The 24,146-nt window shown below is 49.9% G+C and overlaps 1 protein-coding gene across 1 annotated transcript; it reads right to left on the bottom strand.

Moving 5' to 3' along the window:
• Positions 1 to 17: 17 nt before the first annotated feature.
• Positions 18 to 24,093, bottom strand: LOC122378705 (conserved oligomeric Golgi complex subunit 8-like). Its single transcript, XM_043360132.1, has 12 exons — positions 23,862 to 24,093; positions 20,345 to 20,512; positions 17,590 to 17,658; positions 16,921 to 17,045; positions 15,838 to 16,113; positions 9,754 to 9,856; positions 9,273 to 9,383; positions 8,768 to 8,925; positions 8,063 to 8,350; positions 7,444 to 7,629; positions 1,653 to 1,817; positions 18 to 911 (listed from the first exon to the last, which is right to left on the bottom strand). The coding sequence occupies exons 2-12, from the start codon at positions 20,406 to 20,408 to the stop codon at positions 306 to 308; spliced, it is 2,151 nt and encodes a 716-aa protein (XP_043216067.1). The 5' UTR covers positions 20,409 to 20,512; positions 23,862 to 24,093; the 3' UTR covers positions 18 to 305.
• Positions 24,094 to 24,146: the final 53 nt, after the last annotated feature.

Raw genomic sequence — 24,146 nt, forward strand, 5'->3', positions numbered from 1 at the left:
GAACACTCACACAAAACTTAATGTTTCAAAATATAATCACAATCAGGCATACATCTACAACCTGCACACCACATTATCACGGCACACAAATATATCCGCGCAGATGCATTTCTAGAATGGGTCATTCATAAGCGGATACATTACGGACGCATTACGCATCAGAACTCTTCATAAAATCATGCAGCCATAAATATAATAATTATATTCTAACATTTCCATCACCGTATTTTTCCCTTTGGAGTACGTCAGCCACCGGCGAGGGTGAGCTCCAGAGCGCGTCAAACACCGGCGCCGGCAGTCTGTCGCTACTGGTCCCGCGGCGGGGCCGTCATCACCAGTCCCTCGTCCTCTTCCTCCAGGGCCTGGTGCAGCAGAGCGGGGTCCGCCGCGCCGCCGCCGGGAGCTCCCTGTGTCTCCGCGGCGGTGTCCCGGTCGGCCGGCGTCTCAGCAGTGGTCGCCGGCCCAGCTCCGTCGGCCGCCGTCCCTCCAGCAGCTAAGGGTGCAGCCCCAGCTCCTTCAGTCGGTATATCACCAGCAGCTGCCGAGCCCGACGTTCCCGCCTCACCAGCAGCTGACGAGCCCGCCGTTCCTGCCTCACCAGCAGCTGCGGCCGCCGTCTCCGGCAGCGGCGGTCCGTGAGACCCGACCGGCCCCGCTGTCTGTGCCGGCGGCCCGGTCGACCGGTCCGGGTCCGCGCTGTGACCGGTCGACTGCTCCGCGGCCGGCGCGGCGCTGCTCAGCTCGGCGGCAGCTCCGGCCGGGTCAGACTGAGTCTCAGCCGTACCTGGCGACTCTGCCGGCGGGGCGGAGGATGCCACTGGCAGCTGGGGCGCGGCGGGAGGCGGCTCCTGCGACTGCAGAAACTCCTGCAGCGGACTGACCAGGGCCGGTACGTCCAGGGAGCCGATACCCTAGCGACAGACGGCACAGACAGCCCGTGAGCACCGGAATATGGTGCAACATCACATCGGCACACTCAATGAACACCAAAGGATAGTTCCGTACCACATAGAGAGCTTTATACACCAGCGATGTCTCACAGTGAGACCCCGGTAGTTGGTGAACGGTCTCGTCACTGCCGTACACCGTTCGGTAAGGGTGGTCAGATAACCGAGTGAACAGTGATGCTTCCCAAGTCCCAGTTTATCGCACCGTGATCCTATTGTGTTACCTACCGTGACTCCAAGTGAACTGTGACTCCCAGTGTACCGTGACTTCCGGTGTGCCGTAGCTCCCAGAGTACCGTGACTCCCAGTGTGCCGTATCGTGATCCCCTGTGTACCGTACCGTGACTCCCGGTATACCGTACCGTAACTTCCAGTGTATTGACAATCCCGGTGTACCGTGACTCCCAGTGTAAGTGTAACTCCCAGTGCACCGTACCGTGATTCCCTGTGACCGTACCGTAACTCCCAGTGTATTGTACCGTGACTCACACTGTAATGTGACTCGCAGTGCACCGTACCATGGCCCTTAGTGCACCGTACTGTGACTCTCGGTGTATCGTACGGCATACAGTCATGACTTCCACTTCCAAGTGTTCCGTACCGTCAACTCTCAGTACACAGTACCCGTCCAATGACGCCAGGCTTACCATACCCATTTAGTGACCCCGTGGTACCGTACCCTTCTAGACCCCCGGTTTACCGTACCCGTTTGGTGACGACTGCCACAGTGAGGCCGAGCGCCGGCGCCAGCTGCTGCACGGGGAACACGGCCGCCAGGCAGCCGCTCAGGTAGGGCACCAGATCGCGGGCCAGACACCGGCAGAAGCGGCTGTAGTTGACGCGCTCCTCCTCCGTCAGACCCTGGCTGTCCTGTGAGGGGGGGGGGGGAGTAACCGTCAGACCCCGGCTGTCCTGTGGGGGGGGGGGAGGGGTGAGTAACCGTCAGACCCCGACTGTCCTGTGGCTGCCCTGTGTGTGTGTGTGGGGGGGGGGGGGGACAGTCTTCACACTCTGGCTGTCGTGGGGGAGGGGGAGTAATCGTCAGACCATGACTGTCCTGTGGAGGGGGAGGGGGGAGGGGAGTAGCCGTCAGTCCCTGGCTGACCTGTGGGGGGGGGGGGGGGATTAGAGAAGGATGGAAGGCGGCGAGCCTCAGTCAGTTTCTGTCCTGTGTGTGTGAGAAGGGGAGGAGGGAGGGGCGACGGTAAGCCTCAGTCAGCCCCTGGCTGTCCTGTAGGTGAGAGGGCGGGGCGGTAAGCCTCAGTCAGTCTCTGTCCTGTAAGAGAAGGGGGGACGACGGTAAGTCTCAGTCAGTCTCTGGCTGTCCCGCGGCAGGCGGAAGACGGGGGATGACGGGTTTCTGCGGCTCAGCGGCTGGCGGAGGCGGACCGAGCGCACAGGCCGCGGGCCGTTACCGTGGCGACCGCCCGGCGATCGGGTCAAACAGTAACCGATCTGCCGACGCAGAGAGAAGCCAGCAGCCACCGTGTGCATGCCAATCGATGAGAGCGAGCCGCCCTGCAGGCCGAAAATAACAACAGAACACGCCACCGGTACGATGCTTTTTTTATAAAGGGCACACTGCACTAAAGCAGCTCCCAGTGAAAAGTATGGCTGCCGAAACGGCACATTTGCAAGCAGTAGGCATATCTAATGTACTGAGTACATGAGTAAATGAAATAACCCGTTGAGAAACTTTGAAAATGTTTGTGCTCAGCGAGTTGCGCTATAATTGAGACAAAGATGGAGTTACAAATTAATGAGGAACCTCCTTAATCAACATGAAATCAACTATCTGTGTGCACCTATGCATGTATGAGTGCATGCTTGCATGTGTGAGTGAGGATCAACCCGACACGCTTTGTAGGCGTAAGTGTACCTAATATCGTTAGATGATTGATGAATTACAAATGTGCGTTGTCACGTAGCAAAACTAAACTCATGCCAAAATCTAAGCACTGCCAAAATTGGGCGCATAAGATACACACACAAAAATGACACCATATTCCATTGTTTCAAAGAGGCAAGCAAGTTCCAGCAAATACCACTATAAACGCCATGATCATTGAACAATTATGTAAACAATTAAAGATATATTTAATATATAGATTGCTTAACACACATTTTGAAATATGTCAGTCAGACATCATGCATGTGATGTTACATCCTGCCTTAACACGCGCCCCGCTGGGCTATTCAGCCATACGCGCCCTGCTGGGGGGGGGGGGGGGGGGCAGATTCTGCCCCCCCTGTCTAACTTCCGAACCGATGGTCGTAGAAAGACGGGGAAAACGGCAATCGAAAGCTCTCAACAAGGCGGATCTTAAGAGCCATTCTTGCTTAAGAAGGTCAGAGGTCAGGTCAAGGTCAGGGTACAAAATGCAAGTTTGTACAGTATCGGCCCTGCACCGTAGTTGCCGAAGAATGAACTGAGACTGATTGCCCAAAACGTGTTCTTAGGCTACCAAGACAATATTCGTTGCATACAATATCATGCAAAGGTCAAGGTCAAGGTCAGGTCAGGTCACCAAAAGCGAAATATAGAAAAGGGCATGTGCGACATATGTTTTATGGGTCATTTTATTTATAGAATTCAATAGGCAGACTCAATAAGTGAAATGGACCACTTCTGGATTAATTTCAGGTCGAGGTCAGGTCAAGTGAGGTCAAATTTTGAAGATGGTTGTTATTTGTTAAGACCTAAAAAGGTGTCTATCTGATGCAGTTTTCACGGTGAATCGAATTGTGCTATTATTGTTTCCGTACCAGGTCTAGAACTTCCAAAAAATTCATTTTTCAAAAATTTTGTGTGTCGTGACGTCATAAAATTTTGAATAACTCTCACATTTTCCAACCGATTCTTCTAAAAATTGGTATGTAGGTGAACATAGACAACTTCTCTCACAAATATTGTTTTATATACACTCAAAATTTTGGATTTTATAATCATTTTAAAAAAAAATCAGTTTTTTTTAGAAAAAAATTGGGCCAAATCCAAAATTTTCAAAAAACCGAGATAGCCATTTGATAGACAAAGTAGAATCACGTATAACCTTTTTTGTTACGTCTTGATTCCTTTAAAAATGAAGGTGTTAGCGGCGTTTGAAAATTTGTCGTTTTTGAGGCGAAAATGGCGGACATGACGTCACTTAACCCTCGCCGGCCGAGGGGGGGGGGGGGGCGGGTGCCGCCCCCCCCATAGGGTTTTTTCGCGATAGCTCCGAACACGCTGGCGATAGAGAGCTGAAACTTGGCATACCTGACCTTTGATCCAAGCCGCATCTTTTGACACCAACCGCATTTTTGGGTCAGGTCAGGTCACTGACCTATGACGTCATAAGTGAACCTCTGCACGGTCTTCAGATGTCGCAACTTCGCAACGCTCTCACTGCCAGAGGAGATGTCACAGGAAAATGAAACTTGCAGGATCTAGTATCCATTATGAGTCCCACAACTTGTATATCTCGGATTTTTCCTAAAGGTCATATGAGGTCAGGTCATTTTCGTGACCTCACCATTATAAGTCAATGGGGAAAAATGAAAACTGCTATTCTGGCGCCGGGAGCGATCTCCAACTATCTCAAGCACACAGAATCGTGATTTTATGCACTCCTTGCAAGGTTAGATGCGTCACTTTTTCAATGTTGACCTTGCGTGACGTCATTTATGGCGTCATCAAGGTCATATTAGTTTTTCGTCAATAACTCTTGATCAAATTGAGCTAGCGAGTGGGGAAAGCCACCAATGGACTCAGGAAGACCTGCCGAATCGAATGATATGCGACATGACCTCTTTCGACCAACTTCGTGACCTGGGGGTGCTGACCTGACCTTGACCTGAGGTCAACACCCCAAGTTGACCTGACCCGGACAAAAAGTATATCATTCGACGCGCCTGAGCGAGACGAACACGATGCTGCCAAAATCGGCGCTCTGCGGCCGTTTTTTGCGAAGTTATTCACCAAAAACTGAACCGTACCTTGGGGCACTTGACCTGACCTCAGAGGTCACCGGTTGACCTAGGACCTTAAAATCGGGTACCAATCTCTGCGTCTCGTAACGGCGCACACGCTCGTTTTTTCCGCGACGCGCTAGCTCCACCAGGGGCGAAACGGCGAGGGGGGGGTCGTACCCGCCCCCCCCCCCCTCGGCCGGCGCGTATGTAGAAAACCAATAGGTCCGGCGAGGGTTAACCCTCGCCCTGGCTGGGGGGTCGATGCGACCCCCCCTAAGGTTTTTCGAAGATAGCGTAAAAACGGCGGCGCGCAGCGCCGCCAAATTTGGCACAGCCTATGGGGCAACCTTTTTACATATGACCTGGAAATTTCAGGTCCGGGTGACCTTGGGTCAGGTCACCAGGTCAGAAAAACCGGTACAAGGTCATGGTCAAATTTCAATTTTCTTTTTGCACCTGTCCAACTCACAGTTTTGGACTGATTTCCTTCAAACTTTCAGGATATGCTAAGTTCACCGAGTTGTATAACATATAGCTCGTTTTTTTTTAGGTCACTGACCTGAGGTCAGTTAGAGGTCATTACGTCGTAATGTTAAGCCTATGGGAAAATACAAATTTCGGAAAATACTGGAGATATTCGCTTCTTTCTATCACTTTTGTGCTTTGAAACCACAGTACTTAACAGCAGGTCACTTGGTGCTTCTTTGTTTTGTGTACTTATCCATGGGTCAGGTCAAATGAGGTCAACTGAGGTCAAATGACGTTTTTGCCAATAACTTTGCACATAATGACGCTAGAGCTTAAAAAATGGTATCATTGTGTTCCTGGTGATCAGCCGAATCGAGTGATATGCAATATGATGCAATTTGGTTAGCTTGAACTTAATTTATTAATTTAAGTTTACTTAAAATTTAAGAAAAACTTTGAGTACACTTAAGCAAGCTAAAAAGTATATCATTCGACGCGCCTTGACGTGCTGAGTTCACTGGTGCTTTTCTTTTTGCTCTATCTTAATTAGATCAAAAGTTATAAGCGAAAAACTTTTGACCTGTTTTTAGCGAAATTTTTACATTTATACCCCCCAAAACCCCCCTAAATACTGACCTAGAGCAACCAAATTTGCACAGGGGCGAGAACTCCAGGGGGCCCACCTACCTACCAAATTTGGTGTTTCTAGGTGCCATAGGAGCCAATCGCGAGGGGGGGTCGCATCGACCCCCCCTGCCAGGCCGTGTTATGAAAAATGCCCTGCCAGGGCGAGGGTTATACGTCATTTTCTCAAAAAAAATTCAGACGGATTTCGCTCAAATTTTCAGCAAACGTGTTAAATTGAGGTATGATAAGTTACTGAAAGTTTGACGTCGCTGGCGTGATGCGTTTAGAAGTTATTGACGAAAAACGGGAGGGGGGGGGGGGGCACATTCTGCCCTCCCCCTCCAGCGGGGCTTCACCTTTTACCATGGGGTTTTGAACTGGAATAGCAGTTTTGTAGCTTAAGCTGAAACTAGCATAAATCAGAAGCTTTTGCGGCCCTAACCTAAGATCACCCTAGACCAAGATATTCCATTTCTCGTTCCGAAAAGAGTGCCTTGCAGAGGGATGCGTGCCTTCCTGAGGAATGCAGCGGCCACGTCATCGTCAGCCAATCAGCATGCTGCTTACAGCCAATGGGCTTGTCCTACGCAATATGATTGGTCAACACATACTAAGCTTCCGCGTCAAACAATATTTTATATATGGAGAATATTGTTCTTCCGAATTCCTGTAAATATATAGAAAATAATATTGTTTATAGAAAGGTTTAATTTTCTTTCCTGATCATTTTGAGCATACAAAGCATTGCAAAAAAATATTTCGGGCAAGTGAATCATTCCCTTTAATGCAGCGCACTTGACTACCCTACGAGTAATTTGACCTAAGAATATAACCATGTTATTTTCTTCTCTGGAGGATGAGCTGCTTTAGCAATGGCAGATGTTTCCCAATTCAGCCATTGTAGGGATTGTAGGAGCAACATAGACATTAGACACTACTATAATATAACTACAAATATCCCCGCAGCTCCCAGTTCGTTTTCGGGTTAACGATGCGAGGGGGCCGATGAAGGAAGCCGAAGAGCTTCCAAAGATTCTCTTGATAAAGTATCAGCTGCCTGAAAGGATATTTCTGAATATTCAACGGCTAACTGCTTTGCAAACACACTGGTGGGTTGGCAAATTTACATGCTCCGTTTTCATGTAACCGGTTGAAACCGGTTGGGTAATGGATCTTGCCAAAAGTTTTGCGTATTAACGAGCATCACGTAGGTAACTATTTCGGGAACCCTGGCAGAAGTGCGGAGAAGGCGGTGCATGACGAAATATGAGCTGCTAGAAAGGTCAGCATCCTCTGGATTCTAAACCGATATTCAAGTAGCGGGGTGGTGAATCGTAGACCGAAAAAAAAAACGGAGTACGCAGGAATATCAGGGAGCACACCGGGTTCTCCGGTAGTACACGGAAACCTCCGCGAATAGGCCAAGTCGGCTCGGCCGCTGACGTACCGTGTGGTAGAGCTCGACGACGCGTCCGACCACGGCCGTCAGGCTGTCGCTGAGCCGAAAGCTGACGTCGTGCACGAGGCCGAGCGCCGGGCACAGGCGCAGCTCGTTGAAGGCCGCCAGCACGCCGTTACAGTAGTGTGCCAGCGGCAGGTAGTCCAGCAGCGACGTCGGCGGCTGCAGAATGTCCTGGGTAGAGCAGTCGGTACTCAGATACCGCGGATGGGTAGAGTGGGGTTCGTGGAGGGAGTAGGACGTTTTGCGGGGGAAGCCGATATGATATGATACGATTTGAGGGGGCCGAAGAAGGCAGCCGAAGATAAGGAAGCCGATGATTGAGAGAGCATTAAGTTGCACTACAATGAAGGGAAGCACAAGGCAAAGGGCAAGACGATTTAAAACATTTTGTTTCGTGATTTATGAGCACGTAGTTCAACAATGAAGCTATTACAAACGAACAGTCAGACACTCCGACAACAGACATACCGAAGCCAAAGTAACAGCTGCACATCCGTGCTAAAAACACAAACAAAGCTTTACGACAGTTTGTAAATTGGCATTGAAGTATCATGATTTCGTTTATAGTAGGTTCCACGCTTACGTCACAGTTTCCCTATCTCACCTGGTCCCCCGGCGGTGCCGGCGCAGAGGAGGCCGGCGCCGAGACGCGCGCGCGCATACACGTGAACGCGTCCACCGACTGGCGGAAGCGCGTGGTGGCGGCAGTGACGGCGCGCTCGAACTGCGCCAGCGCCGCCCGGCTGAAGAGCGGCGCCGCCAGCGGCCGCAGGTCGGCTCCGATCCGCGCCAGACTCAGACCAAAGTACATGGTCTGTGAGAGCAGCGAGTCGAGCCGGCCGCCGACACCGCGCGCCAGGTCCTGCCGCAGCGTGCTCAGGAACTGGCCCACCTGGTGGGGACGAGGCGGCGTCAGGCCAGTGACCTCACGCTCCGCTGCACCGGCGGGTTGTGATTATGATTCCAAGAAAAGATGGTGAACATCGCTGTTGACGCTAATGACTATGATCGGATTGTTAGAAACAATTATGCATTGATTACCTGTAAACATGGACTTGAATCCCATATTTCCTTTACAAGAAGAGCGCCAGCCCCAAGATCACCGAATCCAGCTTACCTACATACATGATAATATCAGACATTCTCTGCACTGCATATCGAAATTCCGAGCCATTGGCAATGCGACGAGACCGGCAATACGACGAAATCCGGCTACCTACTACATATAATCACATTGATTGGCATCGCCAGTACATCCCCGACATCCAGCAGAGCTGAAAATACCTCCGATGGAGCTCGAGTTGCCTACCTTGAGGTTGATCCACTCGTAGAAGATGGCCGGCGCGGCCTCGTCGGCGCCCGCCTGCAGCAGGGCGCTTTCGTCGCTAAATACGGCCCTGTACTGGGTGACGATGTCGAACAGACCCACCCGGCTCACCTCGATCGTCTTCGAGATGTGGTGGTAAGCTGTCAGGGGAAAAGAGAACGAGGAGAGATAGTGTGAGTCGTCGGGATGGACATGCCATAGGTAAGCTGGACGAGCGTATGTCGGCCCTGGAGAAAATGTGGGCGCAGCTCCAACCATCAATACGGCTATGTGCTATCTGACCATGCCCGGCCCGGAGGGCAGGAATCAGCGGTAGATGATCGGATACACGCGTCAAGATTTTCGTAATGATCGCTACCTAGCTCTAATGCGAACGCAAACAGCAATACCGCCGCCACAGCGGCCCGGCATAGCCCATGCGGCGACAGCAGCGCCACCACTGCGGTCGCGGCGGCCGGGCGAAACTGGATGTTTGTCGCCTACTCACGGTCCTCGCGACTGATGTTTGCCAGCTGCTCCTCCAGCCAGGCGTTCCTGGCCTGAAGGAATTTGAGCCTCAGCTCGAACTCTGTGTATACTTCCATACGGCGCAGGTGGCCTGGTGATATGAGAGGACAGCGTCAGCAGAGGCCGTCAACGAGAGACACTGATGTCGTGTGCCACTGGTGGACACAGAATGATGCAAGGGGAGGGATGAGGCACAAATGTACCGACTTGGGGAGGGGGGATATGCCAAGTTACATGGGCTGAGGGGGTAGGACACAGCTGGAACTAGATAAAGTGGGACATGTGCGCATCGCAATGAAACGATGCTCAAGAAATATTAACGGCAGAGTCCTAATTGGACATTTAGTCCTGGTTAAATACTTAGGTATATCTAACCATAAAGTGGTGTGCACAATCACTGTCGGGAAGCCTCGGCTTGGAGTAGGCTGCAATTACACAGTGGCACAATCCCTATTACTTACCGATCACCTTGAGGCACTGCGGCAGCTGAATGTTGGTACGCAGCTGAGACACCAGTTGGGTCAGCATCAGACGGTAGGCCAGCTGGACATCATTCACGATACTCTGAAAAAACGCACATTAGATCATACGTCAGACGGTGGATGAGCTGAACGTCACTCAGTCACCGTCTTAAAGGAAAAGGGCCACCTTTAACATGGGGATTGAAACTGAGATAGCCATCTTGTAGCCCGTGTCCGAAAACCTAGCTGTCTACCTCCTTACGGCCGATTTCGGCCTCCATTCGTAGTTATCGGCAATTTTAAAAGAAAATACGCCAGGAATGCGTCCTTATCCCAGGAATGCGTTCTTATCCGACAATACAGCCACCCGCGGCGAGGCTTTGGTTTTTTACCAATCAGCTCCAACCAGCTCAGCTTTAACCAATCAGCTTATCTGACACAATCTGACGAGTCTGTCTTCTGAACGCTGATTGGCTTGAGTGTGACGTCATCGCTATGCCATCATACAGTAGGTGCCGTAGAGTATCAACATAGTACCAATATGTTAAATAGTTTTAAATACTTTTTAGCGAATTGTGCACTTCTGGCACCAGTTTTTAAAAGAAAATGAAAAATAATAATGTCAAAATGAAAAACAACGATATCTTCATATTTCACGAAGGTGGCCCTTTTCCTTTAACGCAATTTAATAACCAGTAAAACGCCTTTTGGGCGAAGAACGAGCGAGCGAGATAGTGAGCCCTGCAGGCTGCACGTGCGGAACGGTGAGAGGGTACTTCCAACGGGCTTGCGCAAAGCACCCTCCTAACCGGTCGCTAGCGGTGTACCAAATTTGAACGCAATCGGCCCAGCCGTTCCTAAGATCTGGAAGCGGCATTCTGCACGTGCGCACGTGCGAACGGGGTCCAAACTGACTTTTGCACGGCACCCTTCTAACTGGTCCCAAACCGTGTACCGAATTTGAGCGCAATCGGCCCAGCCGTTCTCGAGATCTGGAAGCGCCCCCTGCACGTGCGCACGTGCAGTAGCACCTTAACCGCAACACATGGGAATGCATTGCCTGGTGGGTGCCTACCTGTATGCCAAGTTTCAGCGAAATCGCCCCAGTAATTACCGAGTTATTAAAATGGGAACAAATTTGACACCTTTTATTGTTGTATTTTGCACGTGCACTGGGGGTGACCCACATGCATCGAGAATATCCTATTTTCGGAAGAAGGGATGCTGCTACCCTACAAAAATTACCGCAAGTCAATCGCCCAAGCGGCTGCTGAGATATGAACCTCTCAAAATCACTACTTTTGCAAAACAGCTTGAACACCCTTGACTTTTCACGTGCCACGTGCCACGACGGTCACTGAGATGTATTAAAAGTAGTCAATTACGGGGTAGAAGGGATGGGGCTATCCAGCAAAAAAGACCGCAGGCCAATCGGTCCAGCAGTTTCTGAGATATAAGCCTCTGAAAAGCGTTACAGGCCGGGCCCGGCCGGGCCGCTCATACTGGGATTTTTCCGTTATATTGAAAAGACTCACTTCTATATTACCAGTAAAACGCCTTTTGGGCGAAGAACGAGCGAGCGAGATAGTAAGCCCTGCACGTGCAGAAGGGCGAGAAGGTACTTCCAACGGGCTTGTGCAAAGCACCCTTCTAACCGGTCGCTAGCGATGTACCAAATTTGAACGCAATCGGCCCAGCCGTTCCTGAGATCTGGAAGCGGCATTCTGCACGTGCGCACGTGCAAACGGGGTCCAAAATGACTTTTGCACGGCACCCTACTAACCGGTCCCCAACCGTGTACCAAATTTGAGCGCAATCGGCCCAGCCGTTCTCGAGATCTGGAAACGCCCCCTGCACGTGCGCACGTGCAGTAGCACCCTAACCACAACACATGGGAATGCATTGCCTGGTGGGTGCCTACCTGTATGCCAAGTTCCAGCAAAATCGCCCCAGTAATTACCGAGTTACTGAAATGGGAACAAATTTAGCACCTCTTATTGTTGTATTTTGCACGTGCAGTGGGGGTCACTCACATAGATCAAGAATATCCGACCTTTGGTAGAAGGGATGCAGCTACCCTATAAAAATGACCGCAAGACAATCGCTCAAGCCGCTGCTGAGATATGGGCCTCTCAAAATCATTACTTTTGCAAAACTGCTTCAACACCCTTGACTTTTCACGTGGCACGTGCCACGGCGGTCACTGAGATGTATCAAAAGTAGTCAATTACGGGGTAGAAGGGATGGGGCTACCCAGCAAAAAAGACCGCAGGCCAATCGGTCCAGCGGTTGCTGAGATATAAGCCTCTCAAAAGCGTTACAGGCCGGGCCGGGCCGGGCTGGGCCGGGCTGGGCCGGGCCGGGCCGGGCCGCTCATACTGAGATTTTTCCGTTATATTGAAAAGACTCACTTCGCTTGCTGCGCTCGCTCGCTCGTAATAAATCCTAAAAAGTACCCCGCCCACGCCGTGTGCGACGTAGTCACTTTGTAGCGCTTATTGCGGCGGCGTCTGTTGACCTACGGCCGTGAAATTTTACAGCGATGTGGGCCACCTTTACACGTAGGTCGTATTAAATTTTGGACATGATGCGGCCGGGGGTGCGCCCGCGGCGCGTGCTCGCGTGCCCATAGGGTTAACATTAGACATGGCAAAAACACACTATTGCTCGGGAACGGTGAGGGCTACGGGGGTGAAATTTTCGCTGTAAGTCGGATGCGTGCACCCATTTGTCGTATCAACTTTTCGAGGGTGCGGGTTCAGCGGTGTGCACGTGGTGGGGCCGCGACCGGCGCCGAGCAGAGGGCACGTGCTTTAGGCTCAGTTGTTCGCTTAAAAAACTGAGTGAAAAGCATCAGAGCCAACGAAGGCCGACACAAGGCACCGCTCGCCAAGGGGATTCGCCAGTAAATACAATTAATTTGTTTTTGCAATATCTCAGCCGTTTCTGGGCCGATTTAGCTGAAACTTGGACTGTCGGTGGAAGTGTAGTGTAGTGTAGGGTAGGGTAGGGTAGGGTAGGGTAGGGGATTGTAGGGTAGGGTTGGGTAGGGGATTGTAGGGTAGGGTAGGGGATTGTAGGGTGGGGTAGGGTAGGGTAGGGTAGGGGATTGTAGGGTAGGGTTGGGTAGGGGATTGTAGGGTAGGGTAGGGTAGTGTAGGGTAGGGTAGGGTAGAGTTAAGTAGGGTACAGTTAGGTAGGGTAGGGTAGGGTAGGGTAGGGTAGGGTAGGGTAGGGTAGGTTAGGGTAGGGTAGGGTAGGGTAGGGTAGGGTAGGGTAGGGTAGGGTAGGGTAGGGTAGGGTAGGGTAGGGTAGGGTAGGGTAGGGTAAGTTAGGTGTGGGGTAGGGTAGGGTAGGAGTAGGGGTAGGGGTAGGTAGGGTAGGGTAAGGTAGGGTAGTGTAAGGGGGAAGGGTAGGGTAGTGTAACGGTAGGGTAGGGTAGGGTAGGGTAGGGTAGGGTAGGGTAGGGTAGGGTAGGGTAGTGTAGGGGTAGGGTAGGGTAGGGTAGGGTACAGTAGGGTAGGGGTAGGGGTAGGGTAGGGTAGGGTAGGGTAGGGTAGGGTAGGGTAGGGTAGGGTAGGGTAGGGTAGGGTAAGGGTAGGGTAGGGTAGGGTAGGGTATGGTAAGGTAGGGTAGTGTAGGGGTAGAGGTAGGGGCAGGGTAGGGTAGGGGTAGGGTAGGGTAGGGTAGGGTAGGGTAGGGTAGGGTAGGGTAGGGTAGGGTAGGGGTAGGGTAGGGTAGGTTAGGGGTAGGGGTAGGGTAGGGTAGGGTAAGGTTGAATTGAGTAACATCCTAACTTATTAAGGGCTCGAACAACTCGCATGCATCACCATCATATTTTATAGTTCAATTAAAAGCAGTTACCCAGTTCTACACAAATAATACCAATAAAAATGCAAGTTTCTACACCCAAACTAATGCATCCGTTTATCATACATATCAAAACATAGACCCCGCGTTCGGTGTCTCTCGGACGACGAAGATTCTACGTCGTCTGGCCAATCCTGTCCAAGGTCAGCGGGGGCTTGGCTGCGGTTATGGAGCGTGATTGGCCGGACGGCGTAGAATCTTCGTCGTCCGAGAGACATCGAACGCGGGGACAGTTATCGCGTAAACCTGTACCTCTAGTACCAGTAAAACGCCTTTTGGGCGAAGAACGAGCGAGCGAGATAGTGAGCCCTGCACGTGCGGAAAGGCGAGAGGGTACTTCCAACGGGCTTGCGCAAAGCACCCTTCTAACCGGTCGCTAGCGGTGTACCAAATTTGAACGCAATCGGCCCAGCCGTTCCTGAGATCTGGAAGCGGCATTCTGCACGTGCGCACGTGCAAACGGGGTCCAAACTGACTTTTGCACGGCACCCTACTAACTGGTCCCCAACCGTGTACCAAATTTGAGCGCAATCGGCCCAGCCGTTCTCGAGATATGGAAACGCCCCCTGCACGTGCGCACGTGCAGTAGCACCTTAACCGCAACACATGGGAATACATTGCCTGGTGGGTGCTTATCTGTATGCCAAGTTTCAGCGAAATCGCCCCAGTAATTACCGAGTTATTAAAGTGGGAACAAATTTGACACCTCTCATTGTTGTATTTTGCACGTGCACTGGGGGTGACCCACATGCATCGGCAGTATCCTATTTTTGGTAGAAGGGATGCTGCTACCTTACAAAAATTACCGCAAGTTAATCGCCCAAGCGGCTGCTGAGATATGAGCCTCTCAAAATCACTGCTTTTGCAAAACAACTTGAACACCCTTGACTTTTCACGTGGCACGTGCCACGACGGTCACTGAGATGTATCAAAAGTAGTCAATTACGGGGTAGAAGGGATGGGGCTAACCAGCAAAAAAGACCGCAGGCCAATCGGTCCAGCGGTTGCTGAGATATAAGCCTCTCAAAAGCGTTACAGGCCGGGCCGGGCCGGGCCGGGCCGGGCCGGGCCGGGCCGCTCATACTGAGATTTGTCCGTTATATTGAAAAGACTCGCTTCGCTCGCTGCGCTCGCTCGCTCATAAAAAACAGCAGGTCAGAAATGGAAACCATACAGACCAGTAAAACGCCTTTTGGGCGAATAACGAGCGAGCGAGATGGTGAGCCCTGCACGTGCGGAAGGGCGAGAGGGTACTTCCAACGGGCTTGTGCAAAGCACCCTTCTAACCGGTCGCTAGCGGTGTGCCAAATTTGAACGCAATCGGCCCAGCCGTTCCTGAGATCTGGAAGCGGCATTCTGCACGTGCGCACGTGCAAACGGGGTCCAAAATGACTTTTGCACGGCACCCTACTAACCGGTCCCCAACCGTGTACCAAATTTGAGCGCAATCGGCCCAGCCGTTCTCGAGATCTGGAAACGCCCCCTGCACGTGCGCACGTGCAGTAGCACCCTAACCGCAACACATGGGAATGCATTGTCTTGTGGGTGCCTACCTGTATGCCAAGTTTCAGCGAAATCGCCCCAGTAATTACCGAGTTACTGAAATGGGAACAAATTTGGCACCTCTTCTTTTTGTATTTTGCACGTGCAGTGGGGGTCACTCACATAGATGAAGAGTATCCGACCTTTGGTAGAAGGGATGCAGCTACCCCATAAAGATGACCGCAAGACAATCGCTCAAGCCGCTGCGGAGATATGGGCCTCTCAAAATCATAACTTTTGCAAAACTGCTTGATCACCCTTGACTTTTCACGTGGCACGTGCCACGACGGTCACTGAGATGTATCAAAAGTAGTCAATTACGGGTTAGAAGGGATGGGGCTACCCAGCAAAAAAGACCGCAGGCCAATCGGTTCAGCGGTTGCTGAGATATAAGCCTCTCAAAAGCGTTACAGGCCGGGCCGGGCCGGGCCGCTCATACTGAGATTTTTCCGTTATATTGAAAAGACTCGCTTCGCTTGCTGCGCTCGCTCGCTCGTAATCAGGAAAAAAGCTGGGATACCGTCAGAGGAATGAAACCTCTTCCCTCCGCCCCCAATACCAATGCAAGGCTGACATCTCCTCGGCACCACATCGCCCCGCCACCGGCACCTCCCACCATGTGCAGCTCTCACCGGCGGCGGCTCCCACCGGCGACAGCCGCCCGCCGCTCACCTCCACCAGTTTGATGTGTCCGTGTTTCTTCTCCAGCGCCCGGACGTGCGTCACCAGCTGCATGGCCTGGTCGTAGTAGCCATTCCTCACGGCTGTGTCCATGAGCTGCGGCAGCTCGAGCACCTCCAGCAGCTCCGTGTGCTTGGTGAGCGTGGCTGAGTTGAGGCGGCGGCGCGCGTGGATCTCGCCGCCGCGCCGGCCGAACTCTGCGCAGCGCGCCGCGAACTCGGGCAGTTCGGCCAGCAGGTGGTCCAGCCGCTCCTCCACGGAGGTGAACTGGCGGAGGGGAGCGCGCAGCGGCACCGTCAGCCCGACCCAGCGCGTCAGTGAGCCACAAACTGGGCTAACGGAGGTGTCGGTCATGAGATGCACAATATATCGCGTTTATTTTATATCCGTCAATTTAGCACAATATCTACAATCACAAATCCGTTAGTGTTGACAGACATTCGTCGTTACCGCAAATGCTACCAGTTGTATGAAATAAAAGTTGGCCCACATTCAGCTCACACTCAATTTAGCCCAAAGTTTCAGCTCCAGTTTTGACATTTTATGCCAGTAGCGGCATATCTGAGAGCGGCGAGTGTGGTCTACCAGCAACAGAATAGCGAATATCGATCTGCTGCTAAAATAACCAACATATTAGATTTACTGTAAGACATTGGTAATTGCATCCCTGTTAAGCTTTGGCCACCAGTGCCAATCTATGTCAACGCCAGCTGCTATACGGTTGTATCGTTGAATTATGTACAAAAAGATGATGGTTTACTAGAAAATGTCTGTGAGAAGACATTGCCAGTTGCCAGTTGCCAAAAGTTTCAATATTTCAGCCAAGATATGCTTTGCCTCCATGTAGGTAGGGCACTTCTGAATTCTGACCCACATTTCACGCTGTCTACTGCTATCACCTATTTTTTATTTAATACTAATTTTACAACAACCATACCTTTTATCGAAAAAGGAACACAAAACAGGGTCGCTTCACTCCTCTCTGCACCAGGGGGATACTTCTTACTGATTTTCCCCACCTTGGGCATAATGCAAGTATTACTAATCCAGCACTAAAGGCACCTCAGTCCTCACCTCCTCCAAGACTGCTGATGAGCACTCTGCTGTCTCCACAAACGTCTTGTAGTTCTGGAAGGCCAGGTCCTGTGTCTGCTGCAGGGTGTGAGCCGTCTCCTCTTGGATCCTGGAGCCCTCAGTGCCTGATCAATACACCATACCATTGGCTATTACTAACTCCTCTTGGATCCTAGAGCCCTCAGTGCCTGATCAATACACCATACCATTGGTATGGTGTATTACTACACCATATGGTGTATACTAAATACTAACAATGACATTTGTTTACTTCATTTTTCTCCACAATGAAAAACCTTACTCACTTGTTTATTGGTCAAGACACTTAGGTAAAGATATAGGCATGTCAAATTATGAACTCAAAGCTTGCTGTCAGGTTATTTCATGGCATGCAACAAATTGCAATCCACTTTTTGTCAAACATCCTTATGGGATGAATTGAAACTAGGGAGGCTGTAAACAGTGAAATAATACATAAATGACATAAGTGAGTAAGTAGTGTACTTCATAGATTCAGGTATCAAAGTGGATGGCCTTTGTCCCTGTGGTATCCTTAAACTCATAGGTATCATCAGCATCATTGATTCAAGTACCCAATCAATGTTTTGTCAGTGTAAATTTCAGTCTCAGGCATCTAGAAGTGCTTCAGCAAAAAGTATCACAACTTACGCAGTCTTTCCACACCAAAGGTGCTAATTTGAGCCAAGTAGTTGTTGACATCCACATCATTCTCCAGCTCTGGAATCACATTCGAGTCAGCATAGCTCAATGTGCCTGTGTACACACTTCACAGCATCATAAAGTGCATACCAAGCACCAGTCTTTAAGCAAGTGCACTGATAAGCAATTACATACAATAGGTAAGCCAACTAGCCCGTGGGCATATTTTCATAATTTGAAACATTTGAATTGATGAATGAGGAGCAAAACCCTCTCTTAAAAATTACCAAGATAATAACATGCAAAACACGACCAATAAGGCCACAACTGAGCTGTGGCCGTCCCCAGACGGCTTAACACAGAGTAGACACGCAGGCACTTTGAACCCTGTGCTGCTGCCGCCTCCTGACAAGCCAAGGAGGTCCACCAATCAGGGCCGGCAAGCCGCCGCCCCTACCGTCTGTGACCACCCGGCCGGCACCCCCATCGTTCGGCTCAGGCCAGACCGGAAAACATCCACACACTACGCCGGACGCCCATGAGACCGTTCTTGCGCCGGAATTCGGCGCAAGCGATTTTGCGCTGAAATTTCTGCATGATTTGCGCCGGAAATTGGGTGCCGATTTGTGCCAAACCTAGCCACTTTTATATAAAGCACATGTGCACATCTACCGAGTACTGGCCAAGGCTATATCAACCAGACAGAGCGTCCCGGGGCCCTGGACGCTCTCCCATGTTTGAGTGTCTGAATAAGTTTTTTATTTCCACAGAAGCCCAATACCTCAATACCCTTAGCGCACTGTAGCGTCGTGCCGTGAAACAAGGCCGGAGCTGGAAGTTCCGGCCTCCGGGGCCACAAAAATCAGTGGAGCGGTGTGTTCGAGGCTGAGCCAGCGAAGGTCAGGCAGCGGAGCAGCACGTGCTCCGGCACATCAGCCTCTTCTCGGCACACAGCGCAGAGCGCCACGAGGCACCGCTTGTCTGGGCACTGCTGGCACGCCGCGGAGTTGAGACAGCCGATTCGGTACACGTACAGTGACGTACTGGACCGAGCGGCCTCAGTGGCCCGTCCCCATCTGGTGCACCGAAACGGCGTACTCTCGGTCCTCTCCGGAGATAGGGAGCGGCGGCGTGCTTTCGAGGAGCGGCTTGAATAGTGACTCGGTCCAGTTGTCGCGCCATTGATGCGAGAACGCACAATGAACCGCCCTGATCAGCGAGCGGGCGGTTGTGGGCAGGGCGGCCCCTTGTTTTGCCAGGTCGTCCGTGCTCTCATTCCCCTCGACACAGCGGTGGGCCGTTCGGTGATGTTCAATTCAAGGTCTTCCATACCCATCTCATCTCCACACTGAGGGTTCAGGCCTTACCTGGGCGGCCGCTCCTCCACTGAATACTCAGTACGGCTCGCCAGCTTGAGCACGAGACAACAGGGCGGGGACGTCATGTCCCAAAACATCTCCAGAGCCACCCCGAGGGCAAACCATCTGCTACACTGACCATTAGTATGCCAACTAAATTCGGATGACCGTCTTTCGCCAAAAAATTCTGTGGCCGCCCTGCACCAAAATTCAGCCGCCGCCATTCAGCGCATGCAAAGTTACGCCAGATGTGCACTGAAATTTTGAGCGCAACCACACTACTCCGCCAGACATATTTGGCATAACATGTATTTTTTCCAGTCTATGATGATGATTTGGTGTTTTAGGGCGCACCAGCAACGAGGCTATATGGCGCCCATTTTTTGGGCTCAGGCCCTGCGCAGGCTCAAGGCATGTAACTGCAGGGACAGACTGTACCTGGAAGCAGCAGATGGTAATGTGCCATGCAAAAATGATAATCAAGTCTCTTACCTTACCTGGTACTCTTACCTCTTACCTGGTGGGGCTCCTTCTGCTTCGCAGCCGGTAGTAAGGACTGGAGCAGGAGGAACCCGGATAGGATCAGGACACGCCAGTCACAGTCTCCCCACGATGATGTCCTATAGATATGGCCAGATGACTGGAAAGTGTGTGTCCTCGTGGTATATGCCATTGGAAAACAACACTTATCGGTATGTTTGCACAAATATCGCGAGTCAGATGTAGTCGTACAATGTGTTACCTAGTGCCTGTGCGAGAAGTCGTTTGAAAGACGACAGATCTGAAGCGGCCACCACGGCCTCTGGCAAACTATTCCAGATAGCCACCCGACGATGCGAAAACGAGCGCTGCCGCACGTTCGAAACAGCACGTGCTACATGCAGCTTGAAGCAGTGACCACGAGTTCCACCTCGGGGAGGCTGATGGAAAATGTCCTCAGGGGTTATTGTGCTCTTCCCATGGAAAATCTTCCAGTACTGTATCAGATCGGCGCGAATTAGTCGGCCTTGCACAGAGAAAAGGTCAAGTTCCTTCAGCCTCTCCGCATAAGTCATGTCATGCATCCCTTCAATGTGTTTTGTCCATCTGCGCTGTACCCTTTCTAGTTTACACACATCCTCAGCATATTCGGTGTACCACAGACAAGACGCATACTCAAGCACAGGCCTTACATGCGTCCTGAGAAGGAACAACATGAATGCGGGTGATCGACAAACTGTAGCCTTTTTAAAATTGTGACACAGTCCACCGGCCTTATGCACTACAGTGGCTATATGTAGATGAAATTTTAACGAATCATCGACCAACACTCCTAGGTCGCGCTGCGAGTGATCAGTCTTCTGAAGATGAAGAGAAGCAAAGCAAAGAATGTGCACTGTCCACTGTCCAGCACAGAAACCACTCACCTTTTTCTTTACCAGGAAACAGCCTGCTTAATAATTCCCTATTGCTTTCATCCATCACAACCATTTCAACTGAAAAAACTGGGTGCAGTAGTGCAGTCTGCAAACCAATACACCTCCTATTTACAGAGATCTGCGGATAAAATCAAGGACAAAATTGTTTTTAGGGACTTCAGTCCCACGCACAAGGGGGAAAAGCTCAAAAAATTGAGCGCTCAAAAAATTGAGCGGGCCCCGTTATGAAGGAATAGGCGAAACGATGGTATTTTACAATGCCGTTAGCGTCACACTACGGCAAATATCGTATCCAAATAAGGTATCAATGGCAAGAGAGAGCAACAAGGTTTCTTCTCGAACACTCGCCGTGATAATTCATATCGGTGTTTTTGGAAAGAAAATGCCCTAAAGACGCTCAACTTTTTGAGCGCCACTTGTCGTTCGGGACCGCGATACTCAATAAATTGAGCGCCACGACAGACGACAGTCAGCTGGCGCTCAAAAAATTGAGTGCCAGCCAGCATCTACACTCAATTTTTTGAGCGTTCTCCGTGACAGGTGAAGCCCGTACTGGCTGCCATTTTTGATGTTATGGTCGTTGAAATACGTTAAACTGAGTTGAAACAGAAATGCAGTAAGTTGAATGCTACGTGGTACCTAAACTTTTCACAAACCCATGGCATCATGTCACATTTTCCGCTAGTAGTTTTATCGGTCGCCTTTCGGATTCGGCACACCTCAAATAATTATACAGGGCTTGAATAATCCGTATGAATACTGTATTGATATTCTCTGACTGTACTGGAAGAAGGGAATACGTGAATACAAAAAGATATCCACCCACGCTTGAATATTGGAGAATTATAGCAGGAAAAACTGTATTGCCACGGTTACAACTTACAAGGCTATCGGCCGCAAACAAACAAAAATACTATACAATGTGGGTTAGATTCACAAACATCATCAAGTGTGGAACACAGAGACGAGCAAAACAACATCACATTATCGCATGCCAGCCCGACCACATTGGAACCGGGTGACCTGCGACCGGAACCTGCGTCTTGCCAGCATACATCACAAAAGCAGGAGGCAGTGTCGTACTGCTCTGATCCAAAATATGCCATATAACAAATGATATAAACGACCTAAGCTCGGACTAAGCTAATCATTATCAAATCCTTAACATGTAAAGGACGAATGGAAACATCGAGTCTCAGACCAGCAGTAGCAACCATCACAGTAGCAACATCACAAAGAACACGCGGCATTTTCAGACAGCCGTTTTGTTACCGGGCTACAGGCGGCGACGGCGTGGTTGCAGACCATCTGCGAGGTAGCGGCGTGCGGGCAAAAAGCGCGGGCACACCTCCACGTGGCCGTGCGGACAGTGCGCGGTCGGCGTCGCATAGTGGGCGGCATCGGGCTGTCCCGGGGCCGTCGAAGCCGCACAGGTTGTCGGCGCATGTGGGCGCGCGCGGTCACCACGGCCAGCCTGCTGCTCACCGCCAGCACAGACTGCGCAGCGTCGCCGCTCCGCCGGCCAGAACACGCAGACAACCCTTCTTGCAGTCGCACAACACGTCGCCAAACTCATTCACCTGCTCCACCATGTTGTTGATGTCACCTAGTCGTTCAAGTTGTGGCTCGTGCCGTCGAGCATGACCTGCCCGATCGGACACGGGTCAGCGGCTTCTGCTCCAGCGAAGTCTTCATCTTGGTGACGTCTTGCTGATCTCCACAAAGGCTGAGCAGATGACCTTACCCACAAGGACGGCCGACGTCCTCGCCAGCGACCGCTTGGTTGTGCAGACCTGCCAGAAAAAGAAAAGCTGTTTGGTGATCTCAAACGATTTTTTTCTTTATGCAGTGGAACAAAATGGAAAATATGTCATACAACAGGAACTAAAAAAAGATGCAGCCTAGGTCGTCTAAGAAATGGGTGCAACATTGATAAAATTATTCATTGAATGAGTTCTGCAAAAACTTTTGATAAAATGCGTGGTGATTATAAGGAGACCACTTTACTATAAAATTGCTCAGGATTCCCTATCTGGACCTGTCAAAAAATCCTGACTGCACACCAACAATGAGCATTAAATCCAAAACCTGTACCAGGTACCTAGGGATAATTAAATTCTGATTCAGGAAAATATTTCACATCATACAAATAAAAAACCTTTACTATATTGAAACTGAAAATGTGATGCAGATCCAGTGACCTAAGGGTCTCAAAGTATAATAATGAATAAATATATTATAAATTTGGTGGTGACTGCCGACTGGCGTCTGGCGGCCTAGACCTTCAGGCTTAAAAGTGGCCTTCCTTTTCCGTTGACTTCGATCCTCCAGATGAAAATGATATAAAGGATCATTTTTATCTTATTTCATATGAGCCAGTCAGCAAAGTGGCTATCCTGTTTCAGCATTCACACACACAATAGTTGACTGTCAGTCTGTCATGCTGTCAGTGTTGTGAAGTAACGAAGGAGTTGAGTTTTGTTGATTATAAATTGATGTTATGTAAAGGACTGGAAAATGAATGTGAAAACTATGGAAACATATTGGCTGAGTATTGTCACTTACTATCAGGACATATGGATAGAGAATACATTCAAATTAATAAGAAATGCCAAATATCAAGGTACTCAATCACTGATAGGAGTGGACTATCATATGTTTTAATGTCAATTATATGAAAGTTAAGACTGAAACTACCTTTTACCTCATCATACCTAATGAAAAATTGTGTGAAGAAAACATTCACAGCCTCTTTGAAGCACTTAGACCACTAAAAAACAAAAATTTTCACGTAAATATGTTGTGTCTCCTTCCTTCAAAACATCATATCGGATGGCGCCACTTTCGTCGACAGTTACTTATCTGCACGCAAATCGAGGAAAACGTGAATTGATTGACGTTTACGTGTTTCCAAATTTAAAATCACAGCATATTCAAACTTTTCAGTGTACCTTTTAACATCTAAATATAACTAAAACGATAAAAACTTACCTTCAACACGAGGACGACGACAACCACTCGACCGGAGACGTCGCGACGAAATAAACAAACGGCGCCGCCAAATGAAAAATATTCTCCGATATGGGTAATGTGAAATTGAGTCGCAATCATTTTGGGTAGTATGAAAAATGCTCTTTCCAACAGAACCCTAGTAAAAAACGTGAATGGACAAAAAATAACTTTTATTTCGACATAAATATTGGCCTGTTTTTAGGTCATCCTGGTATGCCGTAAGATTTCGACCTATAAATTGGTGTTCCCCCAATCATTGAAGCTTGAGCAGTGAAAAATATGAAAGACTAATCTGTTTTGCATCATTAGTGATTCTCCTAGGGTGTTGCCATTTCTCCCTAGGTGTTGCGAGTTGCTTTTGCAAAACGTGTTCCTGAAACGGCTCAATTTTTTGAGCCCTCAGCATTACGCCTATGGGAGCCTCTGACGTCACACGCTCAATATTTTGAGCGCTCAATAATTTGAGCTTTTCCCCCTTGTGCGTGGGACTGACTTGGACAAAATCACCAAAGTCCATAGTGGCCTCGATAGTAAACACCATTCTCGCTGCACATTATCCGATATGTCAAAGATGGAAAAGAATATCTCAAATAAGTAATAAATAAATGACGTCATCAATACAAATTTTACTCATTTATTCACTTATTTATGTTGTAGAAACTTGAACAATACAGTTTCAAATTGGATTTTGTAGTAATATGGTATCAAAGTTTTTGAGAATTTTTCCTCTTGAAGCAACAAATTTTCTGAAGTGTCTCTGTATATTAGCTCGAGGTAA

Source organism: Amphibalanus amphitrite, unplaced genomic scaffold (genome assembly GCF_019059575.1).
Source record: "Amphibalanus amphitrite isolate SeventyFive unplaced genomic scaffold, NRLGWU_Aamphi_draft 000063F_arrow, whole genome shotgun sequence".
In the NCBI taxonomy this organism is placed as follows: domain Eukaryota; kingdom Metazoa; phylum Arthropoda; class Thecostraca; order Balanomorpha; family Balanidae; genus Amphibalanus; species Amphibalanus amphitrite.